General features: G+C 46.8%; 5 protein-coding genes across 5 annotated transcripts; 4 read left to right on the top strand and 1 right to left on the bottom strand.

The window, feature by feature from the left end:
- Positions 1-187: 187 nt before the first annotated feature.
- Positions 188-1,501, top strand: PAAG_12525 (chlorophyll synthesis pathway protein BchC; the record flags this gene model as incomplete). The annotated part of the gene is made up of 5 exons (XM_015848004.1): positions 188-326; positions 439-592; positions 648-1,137; positions 1,197-1,302; positions 1,362-1,501. The coding sequence occupies 5 exons, from the start codon at positions 188-190 to the stop codon at positions 1,499-1,501; spliced, it is 1,029 nt and encodes a 342-aa protein (XP_015702375.1).
- Positions 1,502-2,421: 920 nt separating this feature from the next.
- Positions 2,422-2,910, top strand: PAAG_08247 (calmodulin; the record flags this gene model as incomplete). Its single annotated transcript, XM_002789764.2, has 3 exons — positions 2,422-2,515; positions 2,584-2,796; positions 2,876-2,910. The coding sequence occupies 3 exons, from the start codon at positions 2,422-2,424 to the stop codon at positions 2,908-2,910; spliced, it is 342 nt and encodes a 113-aa protein (XP_002789810.2).
- Positions 2,911-4,115: 1,205 nt separating this feature from the next.
- Positions 4,116-5,269, bottom strand: PAAG_08246 (hypothetical protein; the record flags this gene model as incomplete). Its single annotated transcript, XM_002789763.1, has 2 exons — positions 4,116-5,151; positions 5,256-5,269. The coding sequence occupies 2 exons, from the start codon at positions 5,267-5,269 to the stop codon at positions 4,116-4,118; spliced, it is 1,050 nt and encodes a 349-aa protein (XP_002789809.1).
- A 3,062-nt stretch (positions 5,270-8,331) lies between these two features.
- Positions 8,332-10,324, top strand: PAAG_08245 (FAD binding domain-containing protein; the record flags this gene model as incomplete). The annotated part of the gene is made up of 2 exons (XM_015846457.1): positions 8,332-10,248; positions 10,310-10,324. The coding sequence occupies 2 exons, from the start codon at positions 8,332-8,334 to the stop codon at positions 10,322-10,324; spliced, it is 1,932 nt and encodes a 643-aa protein (XP_015701121.1).
- A 4,489-nt stretch (positions 10,325-14,813) lies between these two features.
- PAAG_12524 (hypothetical protein) lies at positions 14,814-15,319 on the top strand (the record flags this gene model as incomplete). The annotated part of the gene is made up of 2 exons (XM_015848003.1): positions 14,814-14,976; positions 15,096-15,319. 2 exons carry the CDS (start codon positions 14,814-14,816, stop codon positions 15,317-15,319), a joined length of 387 nt encoding a protein of 128 aa, XP_015702374.1.
- Between the last annotated feature and the right edge of the window lie 195 nt (positions 15,320-15,514).

Raw genomic sequence — 15,514 nt, 5'->3', positions numbered from 1 at the left:
ACTGAGTACCCGAGAACCGAGCTACCAGCCTAGTCAATAAAGTATCGAAAGCAGATGTCTGAAGGTTCCACAAGTACCTGGGTATCGAGAATTTTAAATAGATCTCTCTAGCCATTTAACTCCCCTTAAGAAACTTGATTGTGTATTATCTTGACTGAACAACGACCGTTACCCTTTTAATCTCAATATGAAAGCAGCACGTTTCTATGCTGCGGGAGATATCCGTGTTGAGGATGTGGACCCGCCGCAAGCAACTAATGATAAGGTTCTGGTGGAAGTAGAATGGTGTGGAATTTGCGGAAGCGACCTCAATGAATATGTTCGAGGTGAGGGATAATGGTCGCGTATTTTCCGGATTAGTTGCTTCTGATCATGGGCCCCTTCTTTTTGTTGACTGTCATTTACAGTGGCCGAGTGGCTCTAACCATGTCAACTTAGGACCCTACGCAATCCCTGACGAAAAGAAGGGACCTCATCATCTTACTGGCGAGATGTTGCCAGTCACATTGGGTCATGAGTTCTCCGGACGAGTCGTTCAGGCACCACCTACATCCTCTCTCGTCCCAGGGCAGCCAGTAGCCATTGATCCGCGGTTCTTCTGCTCATCTTGCCCTGCATGTAAAGAGGCCCGCAACGAACTGCTGCAGACATGTGGGATCTCTTGGTCTGTCTGGGGGAGGAGGGGGGCTTTCTGAAATGGTTTCTGTTCATCCGGCCATGCTTCATCCGCTTCCGAATGGGACTGATCTGGCTGCAGCAGCATTGATCGAGCCCCTGGCGGTTGCCTGGCGTGCTGTCAAACGCAGTGGACTTAGCAATTTAAAAAATGCTCCCGTTTTGGTCATTGGTGCAGGGCCTATTGGCGTGGCCACGGTATTTGTATTAAAGGCAGAGGGTTGCGATATGATATTGGTGTCTGAGAAGGCTGCGCGCCGTCGGGAATTTCTGGCTGACATTGTTCACGCTGCTTTTGATCCTACAGAGGTCAATATTGTGGAGAAATGCAGGGAACTCACGGGCGGAGCTGGGGTGGAAATAGTAATCGATTGCGCCGGGGCCCAGTCAGGATTTGAACATGGCTGCGATAGCCTCAGGGTACATGGTACTTATGTCAATTTGGCAATTCCAAAAGCTCCAGTACGAGGTGACCTCTCTGCACTGAGTTTTGGGCAAGGGGGCTAACTTTATCTTCCCAGGCGACGCTCCCTTTTGAGCACTTCCTACTAAAGGAGCTAACATTCAAAACCTTTTTGGCGTATGACGAGACAGACTTCAAAGAAGTGGTAGCTGCCTTTGGCTCAGGTACGTATGATGATCATACGTTCCATGTAAAATTCGAGAAAAGTGCTGACTGCAACTAGGGCGATTTGCGGGGGTAGAAAGGATGATTACCCGCCGTATCTCCTTAGATGAGATCGTGGAGAAGGGGTTCAAAGAGCTCACAGAGAAACCCGGGGATCATATAAAGATCATAGCCAGCCCGAAAATCGGGTTACTATGAGATGCCTGAAGGGCAGGCCCTCTGTGGGCATACATGTAGCAGCTTGATGAAGGTCAGAGTCTTATTAGGCACACGAGAATAGCAGGAATACAGGCAGAAAGATAGCAGTTAACCCCGAAACACCTCCTGTTTCATAATTTTTGTACACAGTCCAGTGTTAATGAGCAAGTAAAGTTGGCTGAGATTGGCTGAGATTGACTGAGATGAGGAGAGGTTGAATGAGGCTCTTCTTCCCTTGAAATGCGCGTGGCAGTTCTTCTTGGCGCTAGGGCCAAGCGAGGGGAGAGGGGCGAAGTCACGTGACATGCAGGTCCACATCCCCTGGCCTTTCCACTCCCCACACATTTGCAGCATCCCCAGCCATCCTGTCTCTCACTCCTCTGCCCAGTGTCTACTATCTCCTCTCTCTTGACTATTTGTTTATTCTACATCCGCTGTGTACACTCGTCCTCCTAATCTACTATTATTTCACATATCTCTCGCTATGGTGCGTGTTTCTTTACTCCGCAGCTGGAGGTTCCTCGCCCAACCCCTCCTCACCGCCTGGGGCCGGAATCCTTGATATCAAAGTACCAAAATCATCAGGTTGCCCAACTGCTAATGCTCCATAATTGCATGTATAGGCCGACTCTTTGACTGAAGAGCAAGTTTCTGAATATAAAGAGGCCTTCTCTCTATTCGTAAGACACGCTTTTTGCCCTTGGCCCTCTCACCCCAGTTTACAGTATTATCCCCAGAGGATGACTAACGCCAGAACCACGTCTATAGGATAAAGATGGTGATGGTTAGTATTGTCGCTACCGTGCAGCTTACAAGGAGTCTAGGGAATGGCAGCAAATCGATAGTTCGAAGTGGAGAACCTGGGCTGACGTCTGCTATTTGTTGAAGGACAAATCACCACAAAGGAGCTCGGAACTGTGATGCGGTCTTTGGGACAAAATCCTTCCGAATCAGAGTTACAGGACATGATCAACGAGGTTGACGCAGATAATAACGGAACCATCGACTTCCCAGGTATGGCGTTGCGTGCAGCTGACTACCATGATATCTTCGATTTTCTAACCACTCTCGCGGTTTCGCAGAGTTCTTGACAATGATGGCACGAAAAATGAAAGATACGGATTCCGAGGAAGAGATTCGAGAAGCTTTCAAAGTTTTTGATCGCGATAACAATGGGTTTATCTCCGCTGCTGAGTTACGTCATGTTATGACTTCGATCGGAGAGAAGTTGACAGATGATGAGGTTGATGAGATGATCCGTGAGGCAGATCAGGATGGCGATGGCCGAATCGACTGTGAGTTAATACTTCATCAAGTGCCAAACGTATATGTACAGACTGATATCTAATTTGTTTTTCTTTTCCAAACCTCTAGACAACGAGTTCGTTCAGCTTATGATGCAGAAATAAGCAATGTTTTTTATATAGCCCTTGCTGCGCCCTGAAGCTTCGAGGGTTCGATTTACGTTTGTCATTGTCCTACCCAACTTAGCTGTCTCAGCGGATTGCGAGATGGTATTTATCCTTCGTGCCAGCAAATGTTAGTATTGTTTTAAGTACTGAGGATGATGTCGGGAAGTGCAAATTCAATTGGACCCATGAGTACCCTTGATGAGAAAGGCGCACCAGGAATGATAGATTGGCAACTTGGAAGAATGAAAGAAAAATATAAAGTCCACTCTAGTAACCCTGGCAGTTCACTCCTGCTTAGCTTTCTGTCTTATTTCATATTTCCCCTTTGGTTCAGAGATGATGTCTTTTCCTTTTATAATACGCTTTTCTCGAAGTCCTATTCTCAGCAGTAAGCTTCGAGCGTGTGTGCTGCGTCTAACGAATTGAAGGTTTGCAATGGATGAACAGTTTGAAAAGGCCCCTGATGAAATAATACTCAGCACAATGGTCTACATTTATCTTGTCTACCTAGCTTTTCTTTTCTATTTCTAATTCCCTTATTACTTTTCGAACAACATTAGTCAACAATCAAATCAATCTGCATCGTATATCACGCTTGACATCATAAATTTTGGTATTAAGGAATTGATGCTAGTCGTGCCCATGCCCATATGTTAGCATCACTGTTATTGAATACATGCATATTGCTGAGACAGCAGGATAGAGCAAATATTCCCCCCCTTTTCAGCTCAAGGTGAGTGTGGTGGGTTCTCACAAAACAGGGGCAATTTGCTTTTGACCAAACTTTCAACTACGGGTAACAACCTAGGTACCGAAGTACTCCGTATCTAAATAATTACTAAATTATAGAGGCATAACTATATGCTGGCTCTTTTTATTTCATACATTTAAGCATATCTTCTTAACGTCGGATGTTTGACCTAGGTAGATACCCAACGAAAAACACATAAAACACTGTACGGGTTAAATAGAAATATTTAATCATAGAAACCTCAACAAGAACAATTTCAAAATTCCTCGCTCATACATGCCAAATATATATATATATATAAAATAAAATAAAATAAAATAAAATAAAATAAAATAAATAAATAAATAAATAAATAAATAAATAAATAAATAAATAAATAAAAAAAAAAAAAAAACCACAACATCCGTGCAGTAACAATGACTAACCCGCACATCACAAACCCACCATCCGCTCACCGATTAAACCTAAAAACCTCCATATACTGCCTCGCCAGATCAACCCCCGCAATCCTCGAATTCACCTCCATGTCCTCCAACTTCCCCATCCGCCTTGCCTCCCTCACCTCCTTCCCCAGATGCGGCACCCGAATCACCTCCCGCGAACCCTCCACCGCAAACCGCCCCCAGAACTCCCGAATGAGCACCTCCCCAACCTCCCAATCCTCGTCCGTCGGAAGATCCTCAATCGGCAGCGCCGACGATGGCGATGAGGATGGCGTTTCGAATCGCTGGTAGATAATGCCATCCTCGTCGCCATCGCCATTGGCATCGCGATCGACATGGTCGTCCGCGAGCAACGTCCCGTTCACTGCCATCAGATTACCATCCCCATTCGCCACTGAGCTGGTAGTAGTGCCCGCGTTGACATCACCAGCACCGGCGGGACCGCGATATTCGATCTCAACAATCGTCCCGCGCATGCGTGTTTGGGGCGCTGTCTGGCGCACGTCGCCGATGCGGATGCGGAAATCGCCGATTTCAAAGGAGCTGCCGTTCGGTACAGTGATGGTGTGGCGCGGGCACCAGAGGGGTTCGCAAGCGCGCAGCGTTATGGCGTGGAAGGAGATATATGAGGGGTAATCCAGGATCATCATTGTTTTGGGGGCTGGTGGGAATGGGTCGGGCTTTTGGGTGGGTTGTTGTTGTTGTTGTTGTTGCTGCTGCTGCTGCTGCTGCTGTACGTTGACTGCATGTGCTGTTGCTGTACCGGAAGCTGCCGCCTCCCACGGGTCCGGATCGGGGCGGTCGGAGATATATATGAATCCATATGGCTGGCGGTGGCTGAAGAAGACAAACTGCATGAAGCGGGGTTGCAGTGGTGGTAAAGGCGCATAGTCACTTGGTGGAAGGCATGAGGGTGTATCTCGTAGTAATCTGTGTTCGAGAGCCCAGCGCCCGGACAGGGCTGGGTTATATGCGGCTCGAAGGCGCTCAATCACGGTCCCTGTGGCCGTGGGCGAGTTCTGGTTCGCCGGGATGAAATATAAGCTGCATTTTTTTTTTTTTTTCAAATTATTTTTTTAATTATTTTTTGCTGATGTTAGAGACTTAGGAGGGACAGTAGCAGTAATAATGATATATAATGTACGCACCCTGTGACCGGCATGGCGTTCAATTCTCCTCCACAAGGCTTCCTCTAGGGTTGTCCAGCAGCATGGAGTCGCATATGAAATAGAGCGGGTATTCTCAGAATCTGAAAAGAGTGGGGAGACACGAGATGGTGTAAAGTAATATGTGACAAGAAAACGGGATATTTCGTAAATGGCGGAGTGTCAGACACCAGCATATCACATATGCTGAATCATAAAGATATAGACAATAGGTAACTGTAGAAATACACGTGGAGTAAGAAATAAGCTAGGGAAAAACGACTTCTCTGGTCCAACGCTCCCCAGAGAAGAGCCGAAGCAGTGAAAGCGAATGCGCCCAAACTACAAGATTGCATATAGGGAGTGGATGAAGGTAGTTGGTGGCGTTTTCGACTGTGCTCGGCCGTCGAAAGTGAATAACAGTCAATGCTCCACTGATAACATCCCGTAAGCTGGGAAGGTTGTGAAAGGCTTATGGCAACGCCCGACGGGCATTCAAGCCCTCAGTTAATGACTGAAAAGAGGTTTTCGCTTTATCTACAAGGCAGGCAGGAGGCTTATATCCGTCAATGTCAGTCTCCCTAATTCAAACTCAAGACCTTTTGACGTCAAGGTGAAAACCGGGAAAAAAAAAAAAAAAAAAAAAAAAAAACCCGTGTATTTATTTCATTCAGGACGTTTGAACATCATCGAAGTCAGCATTGTCACGTGAGATATGAATATAATCTGACTAATCAAGCAGTGGGCGATCGATTTTAACTCCTCACCAGATTCGGTTGCGATCCTGTTAAATTGATTGCCGATCGCTGATGGTTTGTTTGGTGCGCAGTTTTTACGATGTTCTCAAGGAACGAACTCCGCAGTGATGCCATCCCTCTAGCGAAGTCGACAGCTGCCATCTCAGATTTATTTCCCATACTATTTTTGGGGTAGGTTCACGGAGTTCATCCATGACCTTTTATCAGTTGGCGGTTAGCCGCATTTGGGATATATTAATTGCGGGTCGAGGCCGTGTTTTTTATGGCTGTCATGATGATGAATATTCACGCAGATGCATATTCCAGCCCACCATGCCGTACAAAATGGAAATGGAATGGTATGGAACAGTGGCGAGATCACAAGTTTTTGATGATTGCCGATAAAGAAAAGTGGATATATAAATAATAATGGGCCAAATTATACACCGAACCTACCCAGCAGATCGAGGGCGATGTGATGAGTAAAATTGTTGGGTGTTTTGCCAATCTAAATTAATTACCAACAACAATCCTTGGTTGGGGGCGGCGGGCACACAACATAGTTGTTATCTTGTACGCGCCAAAAACTTCTTCATCTGTCCATGTCAAACGCCCTCCCCATGTTCGGCAGGTCTCCGCGCCAAAACCAAGAACTTGCTCTCTCCCTCGCTCGATGCACACGCTATGGACGTTTTTAAAGCCATCGCTGAACGCCATAGATACGTGCCCGCGTTCCCGGCAAGTGATTGATTGATTCGGGTATTCGTTGTTCCATGCATGCATGGGCGGTGAGACAACGCCAGTACGGTACTTTACATGTACCATACACGAAAGATTGATAAATCCCAGCCAAGCCCGAGTGGCTTCTGCGCTTGTTATCTTATCTGATCGAACTCGAACCCCAACAAACTCCAACTAATCTGGTTTCTGGGAGTTCGTTAAAACGTTATCCTCCACCCTCTTGTTTCCCTTAGTTTTTACCCTTCCCTCAACCAACCAGCCTCGACAACCCCCCCATGTCACTCATGAGAGTCTAGTCTTCCGATATCGGGAGAATCGGATTCTCTCACATCCGGGATCGTTGGAGGTTTTCTGTTTTCCAAGCTTTTCGCGTCCTCCCCTTATTAATAGCAACCCAAATGAAATCTAACTCGAATATTGGGATAGATCCCTTATTTTTCAATTTTCCGCCAAAGGGACGTGTTGTGTTCTAGAGACTGGTGCTGGCCAGAGTTTCATTCAGTTCTTCCTATTAACTGCTGTGACGGTGGAATTCTCGATTTTTGTGGGGTGGGTCGGGGGTTGAAACTTTTTTGTTTGTTTGGCAGGAAGCTTGATCTAATCTGATCCGCCAGCTAATTACCTAACGACCCACGAAAGTTTTCCCAGGGCAAATTCTTTAGCGCGGCCGGTAATGGGCTAGTAGTTCTGGTACGGTAACAGACTTCTATTTCGTGGGCAGTGGAACTTGTTTTCACCCCAGACGGGAAATTGAATTTCGGCACAACTTGGGCTGTGACCCTGCATTTGAGAGTAATTTGGTTGCAAAAGATAAAGTCAGCTGGGATGTAGGATCGGGCCAGCACCTGAAAGAAAAAAAAAAAAAATATTAACTCGGAGTGAAGCAGGCTATTCCTGACCGATTTGGTGCTTCTCACCTACTATGGGTAGAAAGTAGATGCACGTATGTACCCGTAAATTACAGGCCGTATCGAAACGGACAGTACTCCGTATTCGCCGATGTCGACCCACTCTTTTTTTCTTTTTTTCCTTTTTTTTTTTTTTTTTTTTCCTTTTTCTTTGGGGTGAGGGGGCCGCCATATCGATCTTCGCCGCATAGCATCTTAACCAACCTGCCCAATCTCTGCTCTCCTCCTTCATCAAACGACTCCTCCTCCTCTCTTCTGGACTTCCATCCCCCAACTTCTCCCTCTGCATGCGCGTTTTCTTGTTTATTTCATATCGAGACAATCCTTCCCATCTCCGTGCGAGGCTAAATGTAATATTGACATCTCACATTCACGTTGGCCCGTAAACCAATATATAATCTCGGTGACTACTCCCTCAGTTCTGCCGGTGGACTGAGACCCATTTGTCTCCCGAACGACACCCTCTTTTAGGACGCAAATCTCTCAGCAAGCATTATTATCTGCTCGTCGTTGAACATACTGCATCTTCCATTTAGCAATATCTTTGACCTTATTTACTTGTTGGTCAGCATTTTCGATATTCATTTTTATGGAGTTTGCAACTCGTCCTTTTTTTAAAAGGCAAGGCTAACATGTTATTCAGACGGCAGTTTGTGAAATTGCTGCTGCTGCACACCAGTTTTCATTGCTGCAATGGCATCGTCAATGACCCAGCATGTCGAAACCATCCCCATTTCTAGCACATCCCACCCGGATAACCCGGTGCCGGAAGAGCCTACCACCTTACCACATCTCAGAATAATGCATCCAGGAACCACCTCTTCTCCTGGCACGCAGACATCCTCTGTATCTACAATCGGAACTTTTGACTTGGCCAGTGATTCCGAGACTCCATCCACGCCAGCAACTGAGCCACTGGCCGATGAAGTCATAGAAGGGACAGCAGACCTCACCCTTAGCCCGAAATCTCCCCCACAGCCTACCCAACGTCGAAGACGAGCCTCCACTGTGCTGATATCTCAGAGCTCACATGATGTCCAGAAGATTCTAGGCAGCACTCAGGGCGGCACACATGTCCTGGAAAAACTGTGCTGTGGCGGAGGATGCTGCAAACTTCAGCCACTCCAGGAGCCTGCGTCCTCTTCCTTGATCCATCCTGTCATCAAACCAAAGAACAAGGCATTTGAAAGCTTGAAGCTGCAACTAGGCCAATTGTCACACGACAGCGCCTTGACCAACATTACACCTATGCCCGAAAAGACTGTGTCCTTTTCCCCTGTGCCTGCAGAATTCGCCCATGAGGACCTGGGACCACCAGATCATCCGCCTCGATTTGTCCAACCACATCCTCCTTATGAAGTTTACCGTGCTCCCCTTCGCCACGCCCGAGAACTGACCAAGCCAGGTGCTGAAAAGCGAACCTACCATTTTGATATCGACGTCACAGATTACCCTGCTGAGGGCGGCAATGTTGACTTCGTGGTTGGGGGCGCGATTGGCGTCTGTCCGCAAAATTCAGACCAGGTGGTGGATAACGTTTTTGACCTCCTTAACATTCCGAAGATGGTCAGAGATAGGAAAGTGATGGTGCACACTACTGCCGGTCGATGGCCCACTGTCTGGGGAGATGAAAAACCTCGCAGCCTGGTGACTACCAGGCGCCAACTGCTTAGCTGGTGCTCCGACCTCCAGAGCTACCCACCCACAAAGCAAATTTTCCGACTCATGGCCGAGTACGCCACTGATCGAGATGAGAAGAAGATATTGATGTTCCTCTCATCTGCGCAGGGGCAGGGGGCATTCTGCGACCTGCGCACCGACCGACATACCACCATATCTCAACTATTATCCGCATTTCCTTCCTCCCAGCCACCCCTCGACCACCTGCTCTCCACTCTCAACACCCTCATGCCACGATTCTATTCCCTTTCGCAGGATCCCCTCGTCTCATGCACCCTCAGCGATGGCAAATGCCAGCGCCTGATTGAGATCGCTGTCACCGTCCACGAAGCCCCTGATGGGCGTGGCGGTAATCGAACGGGCGTTGGCTCCGGCTTCCTCGAACGGAAAGCGCAACAAATTCTCGAAGCCGAGAAATCTGGCAAAGACATCTCATCCTTGGACCTGCACATCCCAATGTTCCGTGGTCTGATGTCCAATCCCCTTGCCCGGGAATTCGTCTCGGATGGCCCCATGCTTCTCATCGGAGCTGGCGTGGGCGTTGCTCCGTTCCGCGGCTTCGTCCAGCGTCGCTTGAAGTCTGCAAACTGCGCCAACAAAGTGTGGGTTCTGCAGGGGATCCGCGACTCGCTGCTTGACGAGCTTTATTCCGGCGAGTGGGGTGTGCATGAAGAGACTGTGAAGAAGGTCGTACAGAGCCGGAGTGGCGAGGGCAAGTATGTGCAGGAAGAGGTGCGCAATCAGGCGGATCTTGTCTGGTTTGTTATCAACTCGCTTGATGGGCGGGTTTTCGTTTGTGGGAGCAGTAAGGGTATGGGTGAGGGTGTTGAGACTGCGTTGGTTGATGTTGCGATGGCGAAGGGAAATTTAAACCGCGAGGAAGCACAGCTCTTCTGGCAAGGGAAGAAGGACGCAGGTCAATATATCACGGTATGTAAATTTTTTGGGTCCCTTTTGCTTTCCTCTTTTTCCTCCAATTCGTATAACTTAGGGAGGCAACCGCTGACAGTCCTTTCATTCTTCAGGAGACGTGGTGAAAACACCTGGCCAACATATCTCAACACCAACACCATGATGCTGGCTGCAATGCATTCGTAAATAACCATCGGCTCTGCAAGCCTTACTTCGAACCTACAATGTATCTCCCCACCCAACCTTGCATCCACCTCATTCATGAGAAGAACCATTTTAGTACAGAATGTGCTACGTCGATTTCCAATTTTGAGTCTCCAGTTCATCCTCACAAAGGAATCTCGAATGGATTTTAGAACCTCCTGAACCCTATGTCCGCCAGCTCTCAACCTCCTGCCCGTCATCAAATATCCCCCGTGCTAACAGCTCTCCGGACGCCTTAGTCATACGTCATCAACGTTCTTGCCCGCCTTTTTCGGCCCTCCTGGGAACCCTCCAAATGTCAACTGGCCCCATGACCGTGCGGTTTTCTCACATAACCTCTCATGGCAAACAGCATCTCGTGTTCTTCCACAAGCAACAAAAGGGTTCTTGTTTCATATGCATCTCTTTATATTTATATCATCATATACTTTCTCCCCATTTTCGTTGGCAATATTATTTGGTCCAAATTGTTGGATAGAAGAGAGAAACAAAACCTCTTGTGCTTTCTCTTCTTCTCTTTTCTTTTTAACACGTCATCGTCTTCCTATTTGTATTATTTCTAAGAAAGTTACTCATTTTCGATTGTGGTATATTCTTCCTCCCTTTCTCCCCCTTTTTGTCATTGAATCTTGTTTCTTCATGGAGATTATTCTTCCCTTGCATTATTTAGATGCTGGGGAAGCCGCTGCTTCAAAGAGGTGAAAGCAATGATACTAAAAGACGGCGAGGGCCTTTTTTTTTTTTTTTTTTTTTTTTTTTTTTTATGATGGGATAAAAATAGAAAAAGAGATCAGCAATGGCTTTAACGTTTTACCCTGTCCCCCTTACATCTATCTCTTCAATTTCCTCTGTTTGCATTTTGCAAGGGTGCACTTTACAAGATTTCGATGGAGTTCTTTCGGTATTACATTCCGTATTCGCGTGGGATGCTCGTGTTGTTGAATATATTGTTCAAGGACTGATTGCGTTTAGGTTAACAGCTGGAAATTTAGGTAGTTACTTATATCAAGCAACCTTTGGCGGAAAGCAGGCAAATATACTTTAGCGCTATTGCCCATTTCTTAGTCTTGAGTTTATCAAATGCTAAATACTGTTAACGAAAAGAACAGGGTCTGTTATATCATCCTCCTGGGCGAGGCGATCTGGATTGCCCCACGGCGCATTTGTTGATTAGGATATTGGAACGATAAAATAGCAAATAGAGGGCGTATGTAGTATTACCTTGCTTTTAGCAGAACAGGGTGCTCTGCTGGTGAGAAAGTGGTATATATATAGAAGTTCAATGATGTTGGAGATCAACTATGATTTTTAAAATTTCGGCCGGAAAATCTTCGGCGTGGTTTAAAACTACATACACTAATAATGCCTCAAAAGGCATATCCCACACGTCTCATCTATATGCTCTTGATGGTAGTGATTTTATCATATTTCTCAAGGTCCTAACTCTTGACTGACCCTAACCCTTGGAGTTGGGAGCGATGAGGTTGAATAGAGACGTATTAGTAATGTCGAGGTGTACGTGCAACAACAGAGGATGTAATTAGACAGCGTTTACTTTAGAGGGTTCCAGAGTTGATATAGTTTTAGAAAAGTGGGCCCAACTTTAAAACTATATTCAACTTTCCTAACATATATTATAATCTTCAATGAATCGGTGCATCTTGAGGCAGCCATGGATTATCGGGAGGAGAGAGAGGGGGGAGAGGGGAGGAAAGGGGGGATGGGGGTAGGAGAGATATTGAATTGATTCTTCACACGAACATCACCAACATATACCCTTAATTTCTTTACGCATGGCAGAAATGTGGGCTTCTCGAAACAATGCTATCTTAAGTAGCACCCCCTTGTTTAATTTCCCGCCTTACCCTTCCTTTCCCCACCAGGGTGAAAAAGCTCGCATTAGTGCAGGGAAGTATGCAAGCTTCAAGCCCAATCCAGATATCAACTTGCTCTTTACTCTCCAGGAAAAACGCCGGATGAAACCATTGTTCAGAGACGCGGAATGTTCGAGGGAGGATTGCGACCGTGCTGCAAGAATGTATGCTTTTCACCTTTCAGTAGTGAGTGCACTTTTGCCTGCAGACCGCCGCGAGGCTGAGATCCACAGGGTGCACAGAACCAGACTGCCAAGTTGGGAGGTTAGGTCTTCACGGCGGGGCCGCGCATATCAATGGAAATATCCACTCCATTCAACATAACTGGGATTCAGGCAGCGATTTGCGGACGGGGGTGCTAGGATCTGAAGTTTGGATTTTTCGCTTGAACGGAAATCTGCCCTAGCCAAGGATAGTTTTGCTGGTTGATTGGTGCTTGAATATGACGTCTGCATTAAACTCTCTGACTTTAGCCGCGTAGAGAGAAATCACTCGTATGAAATATGTATCTGACTGCAGTGTAGGTACATAAATGTGCATGTGAATATACTTGTGAGTGTGCGCAGAGGCAAACAATAATTGAATTTTTTGTATTTTTCGGCGGTTCTTCGATATGACTTTAATGGGGCAAAAGGAATATTGCACACGATACGATTTGGCGCATGGTCATAACCAGGCTTATGGAGGCTTATGAAGAGTCGTTAATCAATTCGTTTCCGGCGTATCGAATCCTCCTCTTTCTTTTGTCAGGACCGTTGGTAACAGCGCCTCATGTTCCGGCAAGACGGTCGCAAAAGACAGCGAACCGCGGGAAGCCCACATATATTCCAAGCTAGCAATCGGACAATATATAAATGGATTTTTTGAATATTGAGGTCTGCAAGGAGGTCGGTGAGACCTTTACGTTTCCACCTTCCTGATGAGAGGCTAAATCGATCGGTTGGATATGGTTTACCCAAGTGTTGGCTTTTCTATGAAATTTATCGAAATTTTCAGCGCATTTTTAACTGTTGTTCAATTTAAATTTCTCCTTTTTCTTTTTCTTTTCTCTTTCTTTTTTTCTCTCTTTCTTTTTTTCTTTCTTTTATTTTTATTTTTTTATTTTTTTTTTTGGTGCCGTAAGTAGCCGCCGTTCTTGTGACACATCCATCTTCACTTGCAGGTTATTTTCAAGAAAATCCCTTCGTTTGACAGAACGGGGCGGTGGTGGCACCGACCTGGTGCAGTATTCCGTCCACAACCTTGGGACAAACTTTAAATGGCGGTTTTACAGACGTGTGCCAAATACAAACAGGTGGCTTAGTCCCTCGAGCATGCCATGCAACCCGGGCCCGAGCTCACAAGCTGCTGTGCATCCACTCGCAGTTACGGTTTTCATAGAAGAGGCCATGGTGCGCTCCTTGCACATGAAATTTTCGGGTTCTTATTTTTCTAACAGCAGCTGTGATGGTGTATATCAGGTATCATGTGCGGCCTTTTGCGTGCACTTAGAAATGTATTTCGGAACAAAGGTTAGCAGTCATACAACAAGGAATATCAGTGCTGGATGGCAGCCTCCGCCTTCGTGGTAGAAGGCAATACCAACGTAGCTCTTTTCCAACTGGTCTTGGGGAAGGGCCCAGTGTAACCCCCCCTTAGAGATTTCATTCTCGCTGCAGTAACCCATATGAGAATCATCTCCGTCCAGCACTCAGAAGACGGGGTCGCAAAAATAAGGGGAGCGAGTGTCAAAAGTCTCATATCGAGTCTCTTGAAAGCTGACGGGGATGGGGGTTGTATTTTTCCATGGATACGGATGCACACATTTGGTACGTTGATAAATCTGTCACATTTTTCTAGTGAAGGATGTCAACATGTACGGTAATCTACCCTCTTCTGGATCCAAGCCAAAGTGGAAGATTCTCGATTAGAGAGACTCATTGAGAACCTGGTGGCCTTTATAGAGTGGGAGGGAGAACCAGGGTGCTGGTGGTACGATTAAGCGTCGTGTCAAGTCATTAATTCGTCGGCCCTATATCTGAATAAGAATAATAATCTACCGAGTGGAAGAAGCCTTGGTATTATTTTGAGGATACCTGGCGCAAGGATTGTGCCATTGCCGGCCGTTGAGCAAGATTTAAGAAATGCCTGCATTGTCGTAACCAACCCGCGTCTCTGCATTCCCCGTCGCTAACTCTAAGGGTAAGGTTCAACAGAGCAAAGTTGTGAAATTGAGCTGCTGTGCCCATAGATACGGGATATGCCACATTGCCATTCTCATTCATTGGTGGATTCTCCCTCTGCTTTAGCAGTGTCTATGCATGTATTTGCCCAGATATTCGGAGGGGGATGCGAAGATTGAGAGTCATGACTCGGCTACAAAATATTCAGTCCATTGGGGGGTGTTGACAAGTATGGCATCACTGACTGAGACGGCATTGAAGTCGTGTCCACAGCATATGGCGGGTGTTGTACTTGTGCCCATTGGGTTGGTTTGTAGCGGTAGCTGTGGTTGTATCTCGCTGTATGGCTATGGTTGGAGTTGTGATTTTGAGGACGGGCGATCTGGGATACACAGCCTGGTCGCCCTTCGTCCCTTTTAGGAAGTTCTGGACGTGCACAACGCAGAACCGCATCAAAAAGCGCCTTTTCCCTGTCTATCAACAACCCTCTGGAGCAACCATCAGCAGTAGGTTTGACACACAGTGACAGAGGTTGTTGCTGGTTGGCTCTGTGCAAGTACCAAATTAAACACGAAAGAAGCCAATTTCCGTGCTGATTGTGCTGAGATTCAATTCAAATGATCAGATCAGGTCCACGGACCCCCTGTCACTTCGCTGTCGCTACCCGGACATATTGCTCCAAGTTTCCCAGGCATGATCGTCCGCTCATGCCACCGCGTGGTTCGACAGGCTGAGCTTTACGGGTTGATGAAAATAGAGCAACTAGAGCATTCAGCGAGGGTCCCATCGGGCGGCACAGCGGCACAGGGGCACAGGGCGGATAAGAGGAAAATGAGAAGAGAAAAATGAGAATCGCCGAAAGTCATACCACCTGAATGTCGCCGCCGTACATGGGGGTAATCGCTGTCTGAACGGAGTACCGTGGACCTTGAATTTGAATTCGGTTCGTGACTTGGCAGGAACAACAACTGGAGATCGCCCCGCGGCTTGATCCGCCGATTGTCATGTCAGTGCTTGATGACCGCTCAACGACCCTGTTAGGTG

Source organism: Paracoccidioides lutzii, assembly GCF_000150705.2.
Source record: "Paracoccidioides lutzii Pb01 unplaced genomic scaffold supercont2.31, whole genome shotgun sequence".
In the NCBI taxonomy this organism is placed as follows: Eukaryota; Fungi; Ascomycota; class Eurotiomycetes; order Onygenales; family Ajellomycetaceae; genus Paracoccidioides; species Paracoccidioides lutzii.
This window is presented reverse-complemented; position numbering and strand designations above follow the sequence as displayed.